The 22,520-nt window shown below is 42.1% G+C and overlaps 1 protein-coding gene across 1 annotated transcript in view; it reads right to left on the bottom strand.

Moving 5' to 3' along the window:
* Positions 1-8,422, bottom strand: part of rinl (Ras and Rab interactor-like) — a gene marked incomplete at its 5' end in the record, with an annotated part of 63,000 nt that extends 54,578 nt beyond the window's left edge. The window contains 3 exons of the mRNA XM_084310065.1: positions 6,542-6,566; positions 8,008-8,306; positions 8,407-8,422. Of these exons, the coding sequence (XP_084166191.1) occupies positions 6,542-6,566; positions 8,008-8,306; positions 8,407-8,422 (340 nt within the window). The remainder of the gene's footprint in view (positions 1-6,541; positions 6,567-8,007; positions 8,307-8,406) is intronic.
* Between the last annotated feature and the right edge of the window lie 14,098 nt (positions 8,423-22,520).

The following is a 22,520-nucleotide window of genomic DNA, read 5'->3' as shown; positions in this document are numbered from 1 at the left end:
CTGTATGGCCAGTAATTAAAGTACATAAAGCGGTAGTGGTTTAATGATACCATACTTATCAATACAGTCAGGGAATTGTACCCCTCAGTTACACTTACCACCTAACCTGCATGGACTACAACGTCGTATGACGTATATCATGCCAGTTTGGGTACCTTGTGTACACTGCACCTGTGTACACTGATAGAGTACTTTACTTTACTCTATTTATTGTAACATAATAATATAACTGATAGGGCATACATACTCTCATTTGATTACACTGCTACTTTCTCATATTCTTATATTCCGAAGAATTGTTTACACAGTTTATTTATTTATTTAATCCTTGTGCTGTGTGAATTACAACACCAGGGAATTATGTAGATGAAAAAATATCAATACCTTGTCTTATAGGGACTGCTACCATATAATTTAATTATGCTGTAATTAACACAACACAAGGACTCAATGTTAATTTACTCTCAATAGCCGTCAAACTAAATGATCCGCCATCAGCTCTATTTTTAATCTTTCAAAATGTTCAGTTGCTATTGCATGCACTTATCTGTGTTTCATTACACATATGAGTGCATGCTTAACAACTGTTTTGACTGTTTTATTGCAACACTACTATCACTGACATCTAAGAGATCCCCCCTTGAATGGCCCTTTTAAGGTTTCTCCTCCACATTGCCTGTGGTGCATTTCTGTTACAACGGGAACGTTTAGATGGCATGACGGTGGTAGAGGTGTGTAGAACCCAAATGCAGACTTAGGCACAAGGAGCGGCAGTGGAGGGTGAGAGAGACGAGGCACGAGTCGACGTTGTAGATAACAAGCTTTACTTGAACGTAGCAAACAAGTAACGTTACAAGGCTTGGCAGTAAACAAAAGCGAACTTCAAACTCGAAAACAAACTTCAGCAATGCTGGAAAACGTGGGCAAGCAATACATGAACGGACTCACAGGGAAATACAGGAAGCTTCACGGGAGGCACACAAGGTAGACAGCACATGGGGACAAGGGTAACAGGAGTAATGACCCAGCAAGGAATGCTGGGCAGACAACACTTAAATACACAGACTAATTAGAGACATGAGGGTGATTGGTAAATAAGACACAGCTGGGTGGAACAACTAAACAGAAAACATAACAGGCTTAATATACTGAAACATGACAAGACCAAACAGCACATAGATACAGACACAAGGGAGACAAAATTAGACTAGACAATGGGGCACAGCACAGACAACAGATGAACAAACAACAGATTGGTGATGACAGACAAGAAATTAATAAATACAAGACAACAAAGATGTACACACTGAACTAGGCCAGGGCCCTATTTCCCGTACCTGGTTCAACTAAGTCAATCAAAAGTCCCATTATCCAGATTCAATTAACCTGATGTTTGAATCCATGCTTTCCCTGTTCCTCGAAGGTGGATTCAGTCTCGTTAATTCGAACCAGACTTGATGCTCAGCACAGCCGCCTCAGCTGAAAAGACAGCAGGTGTCGATCGCAGTAATCCAGATTTTCTAACGACATTGATTGATTGATTGATTTAAAACTTTATTAACATATTGCAGAATGGGTACAATACAGTACGGCTCAATAGCCTCACCGACAAGTTAAATGCATAATCTATAGGCTAATGTTAAGTCCCTCATTACCCCAATCAATCAGATTATATTTCTTTAAATGTGCCTGATGGCAGTAGGCTTAAGCTTAATGGAATGAATAATCGAATGAGATCTATTGCTAGCGAAAATAATTAGTTAAACTCTTTCAGAATAAGTAGATACAAACAAGCCCAAAGAGTATCTAATTTATACTAATTAATAGATGCTTATGAGCATATCTGTACTGTATGCGCTTGGCTTAGGTAACATGTACTTTATATATATAAATACAGTTTTCAAGGCGCGACCCCCGAAATAACGTGTCAGAGAGGCTTGGAGCCGGCTATACAGTTTCACTATTAATCAGGTTTTAATCTGTTTCGGACATAATCCATATGCATTTAATTGATTAACCTTTGGTTTATACCAGTGACACATGTTCATCATCAGATCATCAGATCATCAGATCGAATGCATTAATGTCAACGGCTCATTCAATTTCTCAAATCCGTCAAACAGCGCATCTCATCAGACATTTTAATCCCAGTTACAATATCACAATAACGTGTGAGTGACAGTGATACAATTCAACAATCCACAGATTCAGATTCCTCATAATTCATAATCCACAATCCACGCATAGACACTTCAATTTATGCTTGAATGAAACACAATCCGGGCGCTCCGTTAAGCAAATACATCCACAGCAGAGAATATGAAACTAATCAGAGCCAAACGCCCGATAGGTTTCGAAACTGGCCCCTACAAATGTCCTAACCTACAGATACAGCACTCAAAACTCAAACCTCTCATGCCTCTCTACCACTCTCTACCACTCCTCTATTGTTCTTGACCGGGCCAGATTTCACACCTCCACTTCCTCCCACAGGCTGGGCAGATTTTCATCTTAAATTTGTATTCGTCCCAAATGTCCCAGCCCCATCAGATTTCTTAGCTTTTTTCACTGTTTACTTATCATGCATTGCAACACTAATATATGGTCAGTACCCCAAGTCAGACTGCCCATATACAAATTATTTTGGGGGTCTGAGGGCAGTAGCCCCCGACCCCCTCCCTGGGGAAGCACTTAAGTTAACTACCCTCCCTTTGTTCCCCCAGCCAACACCCCCGGAAAATTAACACCTGAGTAGACTTAAGTGGCACACAAGCAGCAACAAGCAGCAGACAAGCAGCAGAATTGGTTTGATTTTTGAGCGCTGCGTCTGTAGTTGTACAGTAAATGACCAAGTAAGGCTTTGTCAACATTCCAATGTACAGTGTAAAATGTGTGTGTGTCCCCTACCCAACCCCCCCCCACCTCCAATGTACAGCCCTCACCCAACCCACCCAACCCCACCCCACCAACCTCCTCCAATGTACAGTTTCTACGCCAAATGTATATACACTCCTTTTCTGGACACTTTTGTATCACAAACAGTACTGTATTTGCAAATCTGATATGTCATAAATGTATAGATGTAGCAGTACTGTCTATCTGTATGTCATGTATGTCATATATGTTATGATGAATTGAAAATGGGGGACCCTGGTGTAAACAAGACGAAAGTCTTTCTCTGGTCTGCATCCCCTTAACAATTGTATGTATTGAGATGTACTGTACTGTACCCATTCTGCAATCTGTTAATAAACTTTTCAATCAATCAATCAATTCATTAAAAATATCCCTGCGGGATTCACATTTGCAATGATCCGTTATTAAAATAACCACATGCAGTGTGTATCGCGACTCCGAGCGCCGTATCCGTATAAATATGACGTGCATTATTTAGGACAAAGTAAATCTATAGGCTGAATATGATTTATTTTCAGCATTTAGGTCTATTATTTTACATTTCAAAAGCCCCCTCTAGGAAAACGAAGCACAAAAACATAATTTAGAATGGTATAATGCAGATCTACACTGTGGTAATTATTTCAGGAAGCGAGCTGGCATTTCTTTGCGAGGGTGTGGCCATGGTTCATCCAGATAACTGAACTTAACCCTGCTCCGGAGCAGGTTCAAACTTTCTGATCCGTTACCATGGTGATTTAGAAAATCCGACGTCGGGGAGCGCAATGTCTGGCTTAAGTCAAGCTATGCTGAAAATTATCCGGCTAACTCAGTTGGCCAGGTACGGGGAATAGGGCCCTGGTGGTTGAAAGACATAGTTCAGGAGTGGGAAATGTCCATGGACAGATGGGAGTTGTGAAGCAGGACCGGGGGGAACGTTACACATTTCTTTCCTATTGCTAGGTTTTAGGGAGTTTTTCCTTACCTTCCCATGGGGTATGTCTGGGAGTGTTGCATTATTTAAAAAATTTTGGACTTTATGGTGTTTTTGTTTTGTTCTTGATTTATTGTGATGTTTCTTCTTGACTTGTTTAAAGAAGACGTGTCCGGCCCATGGGGACATTAACGTGTGTTGTCGGGCCTTACAAATACATTTGACTTGATTTGTGTCCAAAACGGTTTAGAGTTTTTGGATGTGTGAGATTATGTGCAAAATAAAAGTGCCCCTTTCATTTATAATATTAGCTCATTTGAAACATGCAGTAGATTTGATGTTCAATATTGAGACAAAAAAACAACAACTAAAGAGTAACATACTGGTTCAGTTCTGTGAAGAATGAGACGGTTCAGACTTACATTTGAAGTTGGCAGCTTGACAAAAGTGTGCGTATCCACTCCTCCCTTCTACATGGTTCATCCACTTCTCCACGTCGCTATCTCTTCTGTAAAACCCTTCCTTTCTCTAGTGGCTCACCATGTTTAACAACACAGTTAAAAAATAACTGGACTTAAAAAAATATATATTTAAGGGTTAGGAAGTTCATACTGTATGTACCTCCAGTAATGTAGTCCTCTGAAGTTGAGGGTTATCATTCCTCAACTGATTATCTCACAACACATCTGTTATTGTTCTGAGACTGAGGCTGCAACAATACACTGCACTGTAAACCCGAATAAGTTTCCAGAACTTAAAAAAATTGAGGCAATCCCATGCCTCAATTTTTTTAAGTTGATAAACTCAAATGTTTTCAGTTGGCTAAGACTTACAATTCTCAGTTAAGGCAACTCAAATATGGTCTGTTACTGTGACTTAAGGTTCTCAGTTAAGTCAAATCAAATATGGTCAGTTACTCTGACTTACAGTTCTCAAGTGGAGTCAACTCAAATATGTTCAGTTACTGTGACTTACAGTTCTCAGTTAAGGCAGTTCAAATATGTTCAGTTACTGTGACTTAAGGTTCTCAAGTGGAGGCAACTCAAATATGTTCAGTTACTGTGACTTACAGTTCTCAGCTAAGGCAATTCAAATATGTTCAGTTACTGTGACTTAAGGTTCTCTAGTGGAGTCACCTCAAATATGTTCAGTTACTGTGACTTACAGTTCTCAGTTAAGGCAATTCAAATATGTTCAGTTACTGTGACTTAAGGTTCTCAAGTGGTGTCAACTCAAATATGTTCAGTTACTGTGACTTACAGTTCTCAGTTAAGGCAGTTCAAATATGTTCAGTTACTGTGACTTAAGGTTCTCTAGTGGAGGCAACTCAAATATATTCAGTTACTGTGACTTACAGTTCTCAGTTCTGTTTCGTATTCGCTCTCGCTCGGCATCACTAGTCTGCACTATCTCGCATATGTGCATGCGCACTGAATAAAGACCACAAATGTACCTTTAATCCCAATATTCGTCTGACCACACCCCTATCAGCTTACCCATATGTGTCACCTCACAGCGCTTTATGCCAGATCTCTACATTTTCATTTTTCAGATTATTCCAGATTGCTAAAGTACAGAATCTAAGCTTTCAAATGATGTGTCATATGTTGAAATCTGAGAATGTTTTGAACACGATGTGCTCAATTATAACTTCTAAAACTGGCTGTGTTCTAGATTACCTAAGAGGTGAAAAGGTGTCTCAAAGGAAGGCAACTTTTCACACTTCAGACCGTTTCAACTGGGCGTCAACAAACCCCCTCCAGCAACGCCCCTCACCTGAATATCATTAACATAATCTCTCCTCAGGACCCGATCTTCATTCTCTTGTTTGTATTGAGCTGTACTGTATTGTGCCCATTCTGCAATCTGTTAATAACGTTTTCAATGCATAGTAGTATAGACATTATTAGCATAGTAGGTAGTAGTAGTAAGATGGATACTAGTAAAAGATGGTATGAAGGTTAGTAGTTTCAGATATTAATTGAAGTTAATTTGGCTCGTCTTCTGCCAGCTTGTACAGACAGGAGCTTGACCTCGTTGACCTTAAGCACAAACCAAAGTGCTTTAATAAAATTAAATAGAATAGAATATTTCTAGAGTCTTTATTGTCATTATACAGACAGCGTTATATAGCTCAACAGTGCACAATTAATAAACAATAATTATTATTAGGAAGATACAATAAAATAGTCCATTTCTATGTACCCCCCCCCCCCCCATGCTGCTTTGACACCAGAATTTCCCCAAGGGGATTAATAAAGTATCATCTTATCTTAGTAGGTAACATCACAATAAAAAATAAACAATTTTAGGAAGATAAAATAAAAGTCAATGTCTACAGTGTATGGATGCAGGGTCCATCTGTGTGTGTGTGTGTGTGTGTGTGTGATCTCAGCACTTATCTGTATCTTTGTGTGTGTTGGGTCTTCTAACATCGTACAGTCTTGTTCTGAGGTGCTGTAGACGTTGGTCTTGAGGGTATCTAACATCGTACAGTCTTGTTCTGAGGTGCTGTAGACGTTGGTCGCGGGCATGTGATGTCTTTTCCCGCATCAGAACAGTATTGTCTTATCTCCTTAAAAAGATAATTCTGCCTGTCATTGTCAAGTCCGGGTGGGGGTATCACTGGAAAATTGTCGGGTAGCGTTTTGGGTCTTTCAGCAGTTGAAACTCGAATGGTTTAGCATCATCACGGTGTAATGTCGCCGTCACCATGCCAGGTCTGCTGGCATCGAAGCTGTAATAGAATAAAGAACACATTTAAAATATTGTCTATTTCGTAAAGAAAACACTGGTCCCAGGACACTGTGAGTCAAGCATCCATGTCAACACATTTCGTACATTGATTACCAGAAACAAAATAAACCTTCTTCATCATAGCTAATAGGGCTAAGTAAATGAGCCTATTGCAATATTTGCAAACCAAAATTCTCTAAGATAAGAACAGAAAAAACAGGAGGAAAACATTTCCCCATTCGAAAAAAAAAAAAAAAAAAAAAAAAAAAAAAATAATAATAATAATAATAATAATAATAATAATAATAATAATAATAATAATAATAATAATAATAATAATAATAATAATAATAATAATAATAATAATAATAATAATAATAATAATAATAATAATAATAATACACTGAAGAAGGAACACCTGTTCCGAAACATGTCTGTATTCGGCTGCGAAAACCTGAGTGTGCTGGTCCGGCTTCCTGCTTTCTTCTACTTATTTTATTATGATAAAATATATATACAATATACAATAAAATATAGACAATTACCTGAAGTGCTGGTATTTCTTTATCTGTGGGAACCTTTTGAAGAAGCCACCCAGATGTTGCTGCCAGTCGTAGCTTCGGACAAACACTGTCCCATCTTCGCTTCCCACAAGTTGGGGGATATTGACTCCTTTCACCTGATTGATTGATTGAAAATGTTATTAACAGATTGCAGAATGGGTACAATACAATCATTCAGAAGTCTGTAATCTGTCTGTAATCAAGCAAAATAAGTGGTATCCCTTCCCTCTCTTTCTTCCTCTCTCTCTATCTTGATGAAGAAACACTAGTGGAGACAGTCTATGTCTGTCTCTGTGTGTGTGTCTCTTTCTCTCTCTCTCTCTCTCTCTCTCTCTCTCTCTCTCTCTCTCTCTCTCTCTCTCTCTCTCTCTCTCTCTGTGTCTCTCTCTCCCCCTCTCTCCCTCCCCCTCTCTCCCTCCCTCTCTCTCCCTCCCTCCCTCTCTCTTCCTCCCTCCTTTGTGTGTGTGTGTGTGTGTGTGTGTGTGTGTGTGTGTGTGTGTGTGTGTGTGTGTGTATGTGTGTGTGTGTGTGTGTGTGTGTGTGATTTACAGTGCTGTCAACAGTGCACAGTGCACAATTAATAAACAATAATTATTATTAGGAAGATACAATAAAATAGTCCATTTCTATGGTCCATCTATCTGGACAGTATAGGACTAATAGAATAAACAATTTTAGGAAGATAAAATAAAAGTCAATGTCTACAGAGTGTATGGATGCAGGGTCCATCTGTGTGTGTGTGTGTGATTTACAAATACAGTACGGTTTGTGATACAAAAAGAGTTAAAAAAGAAGAAGAGAGTATTTGATGCAGAAACTGTACATTGTGGGGGGGGGGGGACTGTACATTGGTTTATCGACTAAACCTTACTAGGTTACCTCAGAGCTTTTCCTCACGATGTCGGCGATGCCTGCCAGGGTATCGACTGCAGTTTTCCTGTAGACCTGCTTTATCAAACCGAAGCACCAGTCGGGGCCAAACTTAGTGTGGCCTGTAATTAGGAAGTGGAGACCAAGCTGCAGGTGCTGTCGGTGGAGTGTACGCCAGGCACAATACCACAAGACGTAGTTGTTCTTGTTTTGGCCCGAGCAATTGTCGCAGTGCAGGTCGACTTTCGTTTCTCCAACGCCGTAATTGTTGAAGTAATGATGCAGATAGCTGATCACAGCATTGCTACCTGTAATGGGAAATATTAAAGGACACAATGAAAGGACAGTTTACAGTGACCAAGAGCTCTGCTATGGCTGGGAAGATGTTGGTATCTTGGAGTCTCTTACCCTTACTCGTGGCCATCCCTTCGTCAATAAGGTAATTCACCTGCTTTGTCAGCCCTTCACAATGTACACCAAACAGGCCACACTTGCGCGGTGTTGCAAAATACATCGGCCCAACTTGAAGAGGGTGAGAGGGGTAGTGTACCTGACGGAAGAAAGAAAAATGATACATTGAAATAATGTTGTAGTGTAGTAGTACAGTAGTGCTGTAGTGATTGTGATGGTGATTGTCATTTTAAATATTACACAACATGATGTAATGCTGTAATACAGCAAACAAACGATTTTTGTCAAGTAAGTTAACAACAAAAAGCTACATTGTAATAGGATCGGATTCTCACCTGCTGTGCATAATCAAAGCTGTAGTGCATTGTGATGTCTTTGCTTGCCGGTGTGGCAGGGCCTAGACTCAGCTGCAATTCTGCACAGGTCTTTTGGGTGGAAGCAGTCATAGCCTGCAACAGCTTGCGCTCTCTCTTAACACGGGCCAGATGTTGTAATTGCACCTGCAATTTTTCTGTCTGCAATTTATCCGGCTTGCCAGCCGCTTGACTCAACTGGTAGTTGTTTTTGTAGCATTCCCAACACAAATCTGTCCTCGGTTTGATGATTGTTATCTGGGGCAGAAGGGTTTTCCACAGCTGAAGAAAGCTCCCCTGACCAACAACGCGATGTCCTAGAATAAAATATAAATAAAAAATAAAAAAAAAAAAAAAATGACTCATTACATACACAATGACAGAGGATGGCTATTGGCTATTGGCTACTCAGGACTGGTGTACTTAATCAATTGATGTGTAAACACAAGTGGTTTATGGAATGGTACCCATTACATACACAATGACAGAGGATGGCTACTCAAGAATGGCATACTTAATGCTGAAATTTTACACAATTGATGTGTAAACACAAGTGGTTTATGGAATGTTAGATCGTTAATGTCTTTGTCTTGGTAATAGTACACATTACATATACACAATGCCAGAGGATGGCTACTCAGGACTGGTCTATGCTGCAAATTTACACAATTGATGTGTAAACACAAGTGGTTTATGGAGGGGGGCTTGAATTTAAGTGATGTCAATAAGTACATTGGAGAGATTGTATTGTGAGAAGGATATTTGATGAAAGCAGCTTGGCTCCTTCAACATTGCATTTCACAGTTGAACAGATCATGCTTATTATAGAACAGTAGAAAATTATCAACATTATGGAATGTTGCAGTCCAGGCGGCTGTACCTCATGTCATGAAATAAATTAATAAATAACAAACACACATACCTGCTTCCTCCCCAGCAGGTTTGTATTGACGCCAGAGTGCCGCTTTTGTCAGATTGCTTGGAAGTAACTTGGCAGTGTAGTCTCTGTGGCCAGGATGTCTACCAGGCAAGACAATAGAATGGACCTCTGCATAATTGGTTAGAAAATCCACAACACGTTGACAGTCGTCTTTACAGAGAAACTTTTTGTGAGTTCTCGGTTGTTTTTTTCTATCACGTGGTGTCATTCCATTTGTCTTGTAGTGCTTGATAATAGCTTTGAAAAGTCCACAGCTTATCCTAAACAAAAAAAAAATTGAAATAATTATTATACACACATACACACAGTCCCTGCTAGCTAGAGCCAATGATAATGTCTTCAATACAGTCACGTGCTTTGCACTATATAGAATATTATTGTATAGTACTGTAGTTCTCTATAGTTCTCAAAGAACACCTACAGGAGACTGCAATTCAAAACTGGCCCCTACAAATGTCAGTATTCCAATGTACAGCCCCACCCAACCCCACCCCACATACCCAACCTCCTCCAATGTACAGTTTCTATGTCAAATGTATGTGAGTATTCCAATGTACAGTGTCCCCCCCCCTACCCAACCCCCCCCCCCCCCCACCTCCAATGTACAGCCCCACCCCACCTACCCAACCTCCTCCAATGTACAGTTTCTATGTCAAATGTATGTGAGTATTCCAATGTACAGTGTCCCCCCCCCTACCCAACCCCCCCCCCCCCCCACCTCCAATGTACAGCCCCACCCACCTACCCAACCTCCCCAATGCACATGTTTCTATGTCAAATGTATATTTTTTAGTATCACAAACAGTACTGTATTTGAAAATCTGGTATGTCATAAATGTATAGATGTAGCAGTACTGTCTATCTGTATGTTGTGTGTGTCATATGATGAATTGAAAATGGGGGACCCTGATGGAAACAAGACGAAAGTCTTTCTCAGGTCTGCATCCTCTTAACAATTGTATGTATTGAGCTGTACTGTACTGTACCCATTCTGCAATCTGTTAATAAACTTAATCAATCAAGGGTCTGCTATGACATCACTACTATGACAACACAATTCAGAATGTTCCAGAATGTATACTAGCCTGTACTAACCGGTCATAGTTACACATGCACACAGAATAATAATGGCACACTTACCCATGGAGAAAGCAGAATGTTGCCCGGCAGACCACGACGTTATGGAATCTGTACACTGTCCGTGAAGCTTTGCGAATGGTGTTTACTCGCTTGGTGCTTTGTGTGACTTCAGAATCATTGATGCCTGTTTTTATAGCCGAGAGCAGACACATGTCCCTCTCTTTCGGCGTCAATGAGGCCATGTCCAGTCTGCTATTGTATATCAATTCTTCCGACAGTTTTGTTGTACACGACAACGCCTGCCGTTCGGAATTCTCTTTCCGCTCTTTATAGCATTTGCAATCAAACGTTCTTATTTTTTCCAATTCTTCATTGGTGTCACTGTCTACGGTTACAACAGACATCATATCTGCAACATGTCTCATCGTTAATTCCGTTGAATAGCCCGGTGTGACGGTCCCGCTGTGAATAGAATCATCCTCTAAATCTGATTGATCCGCGCGCTCATCTTCCTCTTCAAAATCATCAGCGCGCTGCTGTATCGGATCGATATCAGGCAATACTTCGTCATCCGAATCTTCTTCTTCATCTGAAGAGTCCGGTTTGGGCGGTGGTTCGGGGACTGGACCTGGGTGAAAAAAGTCCATTAAGTACCCATTCATTAAATGCGATCCATCGATGGCTCTTCCTGCAGCAGATATTTTGTTGAGTTCAGCAGCGATCGTCTTTGCATCCATCTCTCAATCTCAACGCAAGACACATTAAAAGTGTCACCAGATGCCAACAGGTGTATAGGTCTTGTGGGCGTTGCGCTGCGGGCTGCCTATCCCCCCAAGGTTTAGATTCGATTCAAATGCAAATTGTTATTACGCCCCCGTTCCACTGAAATCATGTCGTGAACAGCCTACTTTTAAACAAAGGTTGTTACTATTTTTAAATATTCTAACTGTTCGTTTTTATAGTATATATGTGCTTATACATTCAATTTATTATAATATATAAAAAAAAAAAAAAAAAAAAACGTTTTCACGTCTAGACTAAAAGGGGGCGGGCCGAGTTGTGGTCACTAGCGCTGCCAGGTGACACATATAAGCAGGGGTGGGGCCACCCACTCGCCTCCTTCTCGCTTTCACCACAAGGAAGAAGTGCCTCGGTAGATCCCCACACTTGACACCATGCTGGAAGAAAGAATTAGGAGCAGCTTTGGGAAACAAGGATACGTTGACATCATATCTTTATTTTCTCTCTCACTATTTTCGAGAAAATACGGCGATATTGTCTTCGTACTGGAGTGTCTGGAAGATGATGATCATTCTAAAAATCCTCCACCGGTTTTCGTATTGGGAGTTCGTGCCGCTACATGCTTTTCCAACTGCAGTCCTTGCTGTGTGCTGGTTGCGGTAAAGGCACAGCTGGGCTGTAGGACGCGCCGCTGTTGTGAGACGCGGTGGGTTCCTGGTTCTGGTGAGTTATGTTTGCTGGCAGGCTTCACTTGTCTGTTAGTGCTATGGGGGCTACTTGACAATGTTTATGAAAACCGGCCCCAGGCTAGGGTCCTTTGTTCAGTCTCCTAGACGACAGAAGACCTTGGTCTGAAGCCATTTTAGTTTAACTAGTGGGCCGCGACCATTAACACTGGTGATCCCTGTGTGTTCTGGACGAGTGGATATCTCTCTGTCCCGTGTTAAGCCCCTTCTTTCATATCCAAATGAGAGTATTCCTTCACGAGGAGATATGTGCATGGATGTGCGATAGCGGCAGATCCATGTTCAAGTCAGCTACACAAGCCAGTTTGGTATTGTGCTGATTCCGTCGGGTGTTGGTAAAATCACCGTTGTAAAGCTGTGTGACATCTTGTTTCTCTTTTCGCTTAAAAAGTGAGGAGGGTTTTCAGAACGGCGGCCTGTCTGGGTGAGTGTTATGTCATTGTGTACAAAGTTCAGGTGATAGCTGCTTAGCTTACGGTTAGCCAGTCAGCTGTTAGCTGCGGTGTTAGCCTGCTGGGATCACTGCGTGGCCTACAGAGGTGGGCCTACTGTTAGCCAGTCAGCTGTTAGCTGCGGCGCTAGCCGGTTGTGATCACTAGGAAACGTTAGCTTGCTGCTATCGGACAAGGCCAGTGCGGGGTAGCTCCGGCTCTTTGCGCGCCGCCGCGCGCTTCCCTCTGGTCGCGTGCGCCGTTCGCTCGGCGTCTCGCGAGCAGGGGCGGTAGCGACCGACGGTTGGGGCGACCGTTAGCTTAATGCTACTCTGTTGAACGTGCTTTGATTATAACATGTTTTACACTCTTGACTACGACGTCATCCTTGACAGGGGATGTTCGTCGACCCTGCCCTGAGCCTGGACGGGGATCGCGTCAACAAAGAGGACTGTAGCGACTGGTTGGAGCGACGACGCTGCCCAGTTCGAGCAACACAGGATCGGCTGTGTTGTCTACGGGGTCTTGAGTCTGCACTTCGCTGATCTACGTTCCGGGTAGGACAAGGTTTGACCAGACCTTATAACACGTCTTCTGGTTTTACTTTTCTAAATGTTTTGTGAATAACGATGTTTTCCCAAAACGTGTGTTGCTGCAATGCATTTAGGATACGACGCGAGTTATGTGTGAACTGTTTTTGTCACTGGCAGTTAGCTTCTCCGTGCAAATCGGGTTGTTGTTACAGATGTGAAAATGATCTGGTTGTTGTGTGAGAAACATCATGGTGTTTATATGTACCGTGTACTCACAACTAAGGTAACTAACCTATGAAGCTATGCTTAGTGACAAGTGAGTAAAAGAATGTTCTTTTCTCAGCCTGTGATGACAATGAACAGTGTGTTCACATATTAACAGGTTTTCCTGTTTTAACTGGCCGTATTAAGGGTAAAATAAGAGGATTGTGTTTCCCCCCGGTTCCCTGGGGACTTTTTCATCCTCCTATCAGACATGTTGTGCACTAAATTGTGTCTTTTGTGTGGTAGGGATGCGATGTAACCCTTAGCTTGATTGCTGAGGTTGTGCTAAAACTGCTGGAGAAACTTTATTTTCCTAAAAGAAAAGATTGTTTGGTCGCTGTCGTGTGTGCTTAGCAAGGCCTGTGGCCGATACTAATCGAGAATTATGTATTCTCTCATTATGAAAAACGGCGTTCCTCTGTAGAGTGTTTTTGCCATTTTTTGTAGGTGATGATGGGTTGTGTGTGTCATGTGACCTACAACTGGGTTGGACTGGCCACAGAAGCACATGTGTATGTTGGACCGGGGCTCTTAGAGAGCCCTCTCTATTCTGTGTTTTTTCCTTAGTAAAAATCAGATAGCAGGTTGGCTCATGCGCTGTGTGGAGCTGTCAAACGCTTCATAGAGCTGACTATGACTGTGTCATATTCTCTTTTTGTCATTACATCGTATCATGGGTGTGGGGTCGTAAAGGGGTGAACTGGTAACCTTTCCTCTCCCCCTTGTTTCTGTCGGTCAGGGGTACACCCCCTGTCCTTCAAGGTTCCTGTCACGTTGCGGTTCGGCACGTTACGGGGGGGGGGGGGGGGAGGGGGGGGGGGAGGGAGTTTCCTGGTCCCACGGCCTGGTATATTGGGCGTGTGCACCGCAGAAATTCCCCTGCCATAGAGTACGTCACTGTGCGCGTCTCTGTTGGTAGGACTTCCGTGTGCTGTTCAGGTCCATGTGATGGATCTGTTTCGGGGGGGTGGTCAGGGCTCCTCCTCACCAAGCGCCTTTTCGGGCCTTCTGTGAGTTCGGACTCCTCCTTTCCATGTGAGGGAGCCTCCATCAGAGTACAGAGCCTTCCTCCTCAGATTGTTAAAGTGAGTGGACCCTCTAGAAGGTGTCCTATTCTATTGTGTATGTATTCGATTCAATTCGATTATTGAGTGTGTATGGGTTCAGTGCCTCTTCCCCGGAGAGCCCTAAAACCAATTTTTTACATGGCTCAAGGTGCAATATATTCTTTTCAATCTGTACAGCTCGCGTGGGAAGTCTCTCTGGGGATCCCCGTGAAGCCCCTAATAGGGGGGGTGCCCTCCATTAGGGTGGGTCGGGGGGGCTCGGCCCTCCCTGTTCTGATGGTTGTGGGGGGCTGTCAGCGGGGTGTATTTGTCGGCCGTTGGCTCTCGCTCTGCCTCCCTTGTGCAGACTAGTGATGTCGAGCGAGAGCGAATACGAAACAGAACGTTAGGTTATGACTATAACCAAGTTCTGTTAGTATAGCGACGCTTGGCATCCGACGCCGCTGCAGCCTTTGACCTCGCCTTGTGGCGAAAGCTTGGGAAGGAGGTGAGTGGGTGGCCCCACCCCTGCTTATATGGGTAAGCTGATAGGGGTGTGGTCAGACGAATATTGGGATTAAAGGTACATTTGTGGTCTTTATTCAGTGCGCGTGCACATATGTACAGTGTATCTATGTACAGTACAGAATAAAATGTATAGATTATCTGAAAATATATATAGAAAATAACTACATGCATGTTATAACATGTACATAAAATGTAATGTATATTTAATCCCACTGGTCACAATAGTGTAATAATGTTTGTTATAAGGCTCTGAAAATGTTACTGAATGATGTATCAATGTATTTCCAGCAAATATTGAAATAATAAAGGGTCTCAATATGTGCAGTGCACATGACCAGAGCCGTTTACATCCTGGCTGAATTACTCAAATTTGTATAGTGTGGTCATAGAATGAGCAAACATGTTGACGGCAACTATTGTGACCGTTGGGATAACACAGTGTATCTATGTACAGTACAGAATAAAATGTATAGATTATCTGAAAATTGTCAATCCGCTTGGCACATGTAAAATTCACAAACGTTGTGCTGTATATTGGGTCCTGCCAATGTGGAACCAAAATACCAATCCACATTACATGCTATACAGCTGGCAATACTGTTAATAGTGCACATACCTACATATGGAAATGCAGCTGTATTTGCTCCATGATGTATCATGGAACAAGATGGTGTTTTCATTGAAAGAGTTAGTCAGAATGTCAGAGGCACCATCCGTCATTTAGAGCAGGCTATGTTTGCAGAATGATAACTAGAACACTACAGTACTCTGTACTAAGAACACTATACAGTACACTAACTATACTGCCCTGTCAAGGCAGACCGCAGTAACTTCCAAACAGTGAAACTGAGAAAAATGGCTTTAAAGTTTTTTGACTTGCCATCCAAAATGTGTTATAGGTAGATAGATGATAGTACTCAGATTTAACATGTATTAATGAAGTAATCTTTAGGCATACAAAAATATGACGTAGTTATTTTAATTAACCCCAAAAAAGCAGATACTGCACTCTGCTGCACGATTTCCTTAAATAATTATACAGGTAATGTACAGGCAAAGTGCAGTAACTTCAAATACAATGTTGTTTTCCCTCCAGCTTTCATAACTTCACCTAGCCATTTTATTTGGATCATCATCATTCCAATATATTCAGGTATTAAATTTCATTTTCAAAATGGCTAGGTTAAGTTATGAAAGCTGGAGGGAAAACAACATTGTATTTGAAGTTACTGCACTTTGCCTGTACATAACCTGTATAATTATTTAAGGAAATCGTGCAGCAGAGTGCAATATCTGCTTTTTTGGGGTTAATTAAAATAATTATGTCATATTTTTGTATGCCTAAAGATTACTTCATTAATACATGTTAAATCTGGGTACTATCATCTATTTACCTATAACACATTTTGGATGGCAAGTTAAAACACTTTAAAGCCATTTTTCACTGTTTGGAAGTTACTGCGGTCTGCCTGGGTTTTGAGTGTGATTTTGTAGTTACTGCAGTTTTTAAAACCCCATATCTCCAAAACTGAGCGACATTAACATCTGAAACTTGGTCACAAGATAAAACATTTATTGACAAGGTCAATTTCACTCATAACTAAATTTTTACTTTTTTCAAGTTACTGCGGTTAGCTTTGACAGGGCAGTATACTACTGCCTACAAGGTCTCAAGGATACAGTCCCACTCTCAGCATACAAGATCGATGGTCTGCTGCTGCTGACTCCCAAGCGATTCATTCAAGTGAAACGGAACTGAGTCCAGCTAATGGTGAATAGTTATTTTATTAATCAATTATTGTGTCTTTATTCACTCTAGTTGTGTAATTGACCAGTTCATATTCTGTATAAGTTCATATTCTGTATATGTTAATAATAACGCTTCTGTGTTGCGTTTATGGCTCCTGGTATATCGCCTTGTACTCTGTACTGAGAACACTAACTCTACCACTGCCTACAAGCAATGGAAGCAGTCAGAGCAGAGTGGCATTTATGCCCATTGCCTCCTATTGTTCCTCGAGAAACAAACGTTTGGGACTTGGATGTTGCCTTTGAGATTCTGATAAACTCTTTCAACTCTAAAACTTACTTGGATGAAATTACAATAATGCCAGCTATAGACGGTTAAGAAAATTCGAACTGTAAAACTCTCAAATGTAAACATATTACATAAAAAATAAAGAACAAGGTACATTGAGTAGTTTGGACCTATTGGCTGAACATCTGCAAAGTAGTACAGCAACTTTTGAAGGTATTATTTTGACATGACAAGACATTTCAGATGAGTTTCTATAGACACACTTTTGAGGTGTTGGTAAGTGCTTTGGGGTAGTGCATAGATTAGTCCAAATATTACAGGAAGGAATCACCAAATCTGGGGAGGCTGATCATGATATGACTTTCAATGACAATAGAGATTGTCAGGCTGGTAGTGAACTGGACTTGTGTCATGATCACTGATTACAGTAAGGAATAGAAACTCATCTGAAAGAAGGATGTGGGGTGAGGTATTAATTTCCTTGTCATGTCAAAATAATACCTTCAAAAGTTTAATACAAGAGCGGTCAGGTGACGTAGCGGAGATTGCGTTCGTCACCAACGCTGGAGACACTGGATTCGCGTGTTCGAATCCAACTCCCTGCGCTGTCACCAGCTTGGCTGGCCGTTCACACTAATACAATTTGGCAGTATTAGGGGGTGGGGAAGCTGGCGGGTGGGAATCTGGCATTGTGGACAGCGACGCCTACAGGTCAGGTCTCGGCGCTTGCTAAGCGGTGCCCTCCCACGCGTTACACTTCACCAATGAGAGCCCTCGCTGCCAAGTGAAAAGACGTCACTGGCTGTCGGCGCACGTCTCGGGGGAAGCGTGCGATCGACTCGGGACGCCCTTATACCGACTCGTAGGAGAACATGCATACAGCACCAGGTAGGGGAGGGGGGGGGTGGGGGGGGGGGGGGTAATTGGCACAACGACTAATTGGGACGGGGAGAAAATCATTACCAGGAAGGAATCACCAAATCTGGGGAGGCTGATCATGATGTGACTTTCAATGACAACAGAGATTGTCACAGGCTGGTAGTGAACTGGACTTGTGTCATGGGCACTGATGACAGTAAGGAGGGCCACTGCAACACCCTGAAGCTCTGGCTCATCAGGCGTGTCCTGAAGGAATGAAAGAGACATAATAATCACAAATAAATCCATGGTTTCTACAAAGTGCAGCACAAAGCTAAGTATATGGAGTTGTGTTTGTAAGTTGTTTATATTTTAGTTAGAACTATTTTTTTGGTGAGAAGGTTATTTTTATTTAACCAGGTTAGTCCCGTCGAGATCAAATATCTCTTTCACAAGGGAGACCTGGAAGGAAGGAAGACTGATACTTAGCATTTTGATTAACTGTTCACTTAATATACAGTTGTACTGTAAATTATTTTCACTCGGACTCACTGTGCAGGTTTTGAAAAATCCAGAGACTTCCTCATGCAGATACACAGGCAGGGCATGGAGAACAGTGGTACGCCTGGTGTGAACATCATGGATTTCCTATTAAGATGTAAGATTAAGAAGAAGAAAAAGAATTGTATTATATGGAAATGTTTACTGAACAAAGCGGATTTTAAACAGTCCAATCAGATATGTCCACAAATAACATCTTCACATCTTTAATGCAATCAGAAAAATGGCAAACACAATGGTGGACTAATTGTAAAATTCAAAAGCTCATTTGAATCATTGAACCTGTTCAATGTTACAGAGGTTCGACCTATGACATGTATAATAATCTATTCACCTGTTCATCATGGATTTTTAAAATGTGAGCCAAAGCATCTGCTGTGTTCCCAGTTTTGGACGCCTTCTGTCTGAATAACGTCATCAGTCGAGGAAGATGGCGGTCAAGCTCAGCGTAGAATGTGTTGGGCAGGTTCTGGTTGGTAATCAGCTGGAACTCTGCATACACCTATATTTAAAAACAGCAGGACAATATAGTATATCAACATCAATTAGTCACTTCAACTTGGTGGATCTCTTACTTTGTTTGGTTTGGGCTTCAGAGCATGACGGCGGGATTTCTGGTCAACCATGTCATTACATGCTTTGCGGAATCGGTCGCTGATGACTAGCTCGCGGGGGCGCACAGAACACACACGCAGATGCGCCGCTAGAGTATATAAACCAGGCTTAAGAATCACAAGTTTCACTTTAAAACACACAGAATGTGCCAAATGTTAACACAGGAAAGAGAGAGCTGATCTATATTACCTCAGACTCCATTTTGAGAGCAGGCCAGGGGTCCATGAGCTCTTTCACTGGTGGGCTGGACTTCACTATGGTCTGTCGGCGCAGGGCAAATGTGGTCTGCATCAGCTTTCTAATGAGGGGCAGGTTCTTCTCAGTCTTCTTGACTTCTTCAGCAATTGTCTGCCTCAACTGCTCAAGCCTCAAGGAATCCTCTCCTTGGGGATAGTTGGGTAGGAAGTTTACTTCTGCTCGCTTGGGTCTTTTAATGTTGGAATGTGAAGGTTCGCCATCAGGATTGCTTCTACCTCTTTTTCCAGCATTTACAGTGACCTCCTCACATCCTGCCTGTCTCAGCTTGTTCCTGAAATTGCCCATCTTGAATTTGATGCTGTTCTTCCATCCATTGCAGCCGGTCTCAGATCCTGCTTCCTTCAAGCAGGGATGTTTGGCGACAAGAGCCGCAGAAGCCACTGCTATCTCTTTATCACTTGGATAAGCCTTGAAAGCATACATTGTAGATGCAAGCTTTTCTAAGATGTCGTGCTTTAGGTCTCTTGTCAACTTAAGGTGTCTCTTGTTCTTCTCAAATTCGTTGTTTCCGTCTCTAAGTTTCAGCTCAACATCGAATGCAAATGTAGGAACTGGAAAAGGACCTGGAGGCCATCTGCTTAGACGTTCTGGAGATGACATATCTGAAAGTATATCAGTAGATGCGAGAGAGCTGGAGTCGAGCGAAAGTGAAATGTGCACAACAGCTTTTTGTGGCAATTCCGTAATGTCATCAAGGGAAGTAAGTTTCCCATCAAAGTCTGGATCTTCATACAGCAAACTGAAGTCAAGGTCTATTTCCAACTGTTCTTTTATAATCGTGATCAGTGCATCAACAGAGGCGGGTCGTGAACTGAGTTTTAATTTTCTAGCCCGGTCTGTCTCAACAACACGAAGGATCATGGGTTGTGGGGAGGCAGCTGCCATTGTGCTATGGAAACTTGAATGAATCGCTTGGGAGTCAGCAGCAGCAGCTGCAGACCATCGATCTTGTATGCTGAGAGTGGGACTGTATCGTTGTGACCAGACTGCAGGTAGATGGACAGTGGACAGATGTGGTCCGGTCGACAGACAGCAGCTCAAGGATCTAAGGAGTAGTCATAAACACAACACAGAAAGCGTCATTATTAACATATACAGAATATGAACTTATACAGAATATAAACTGGTCAATTACACAACGAGTGAATAAAGACACAATAATTGATTAATAAAATAACTATTCACCATTAGCTGGACTCAGTTCCGTTTCACTTGAATGAATCGCTTGGGAGTCAGCAGCAGCAGACCATCGATCTTGTATGCTGAGAGTGGGACTGTATCATTGAGACCAGACTGTAGGTAGATGGACAGATGTGGTTGTGTGGTTGACAGCTCATAGGACCTAAGATGTTCTATATACCAGGAGTCATAGTCTCAACACAGAAAAGAAACCTTGTTATTCACAAGGTAGATCTGTTCTATTTGGCTAAATGTAGACAGTCCACCACTGACTCTGACGGAGAGAAACATTCCACAGACATAGTCTGTGCCATCAATGGTTACCTTTGATGTCTGGTAGATTGTGTCACTAACTGTGTGTCCTCTAATGTGTACCTGAGCTACTGCTGGTAGAGATGAAACCAGAACAGAGTCAACCCTGGATGCCTGGGTTTTTGGTTTGAAATATGATGGTGAAGCAAGATGATATGCCATCATGTGTTGGTGTCTGATTGCCATCGTCTTCAAGATATTTTTGAAGTTTTGAGTGTCATGCACCACTCTTTTGAAAAAGCGGTGCTTGGCCTCAAATCGCATGGTCCAAACATGCAGCAGGGGTCCAAAGCACTTAACTAGAGCGGGATAATGCTCCACAAAGTGATGTTTAGGACGGAGTTTAACTGCAGGGAAAACCTCTAATAGTACCTGTCTATGATCACTGATTTTGCACTGAAAATAGTCTAAGGTTTCATCAGTATATGATGGGCACAATGCTAACTCTAGCACCTCTTTCAGCTCCATCAAAACTGCCCATGCTGCATCACCCACTGGTACTACACTGCCTACAAGTAATGGAAGCAGTCGGAGCAGAGTGGCATTTTCATGCCCATTGCCTCCTATTGTTCCTCGAGAAACAAATGTTTGGGGAATTGGGTGAGGTCTATCCACTTTATCAGCGTGCTGATACGGGAATGATGCAATCTTTTGGTTCAAATACTCTAAAGTGAAGTACTTTCGCCGAATCATCTCTTTAACACAGAGAGAAAGCTCCACGGGAACCATACCTTCCAGAAGATCGTGAAGTATATCTGGAGGAAATCCTGTGATTGTATGAAAGTAATTCAGGGATTCACGTAAGACACAGCCACCTTTAACACCAAAATGGCTGCTCGAAGTGTCATGTGCAGTTTGTACATGCAGGTCATGGCTGACTTTGGTTCTCAGAGAAAACTCTCCCTCTCTGACTTCAGTTGTTTGAAACTGTTCACTTGTGGCCAGACAGAATCTGCAAACATAGCCTGCTCTAAATGACTCCACAAAGCCACCGAATCCATGAGCGCCCAGATTGTCGGCAGAAACACACCAGATTGTGCCTTTGACATTCTGACCAACTCTTTCAATGAAAACACCATCTTGTTCCAGAGTATGAACATCACGCAGCAATGGAGCAAGTACAGCTGCATATCCATACCTACGGAGGTCTGTCACTTTTACCAGCATTGCCAGCTGTATAGCGTGTAATGCTGATCGGTATTTTGGTGGCACATTGGCAAGGACCCAATATATAGCACAAAGTTTGTGAATTTTACGTGATGTGCCAAGCGGATTGGCAATTTCCAGATCATCTATATATAGCTGAAGTGGTAGGATGAGATTCCCTGTTGACAGTAACTCATTTTCAAGGAAATGGGAGCCATCAGAGCATGACACATATTGACCAGATGTAGTATTTGGTTCTGTAATCTTGTCAAGGATGTCTGTGTTTTTAAACAACTCTTGAATCATTGAAAGGATGGGAACATACATGCTGGTATGTCCTGGTTGCTCCAACTGATACTCTACTGGCATTACACATGGATAGTTGCGCTCCATAAAGCTTTTTCTGCGCTTGGTTGAACACAACTCTGCACCTTCAGAGGTAGATGTAGACAGAACATTGCAGTTCATGACAGCGCCAACAA

Source organism: Notolepis coatsorum (genome assembly GCF_963971535.1).
Source record: "Notolepis coatsorum genome assembly, chromosome: 1".
NCBI classification, from domain to species: Eukaryota; Metazoa; Chordata; class Actinopteri; order Aulopiformes; family Paralepididae; genus Notolepis; species Notolepis coatsorum.
Note: the sequence above shows the minus strand (reverse complement) of the source record. Positions and strands in the feature narration are given on the sequence as shown.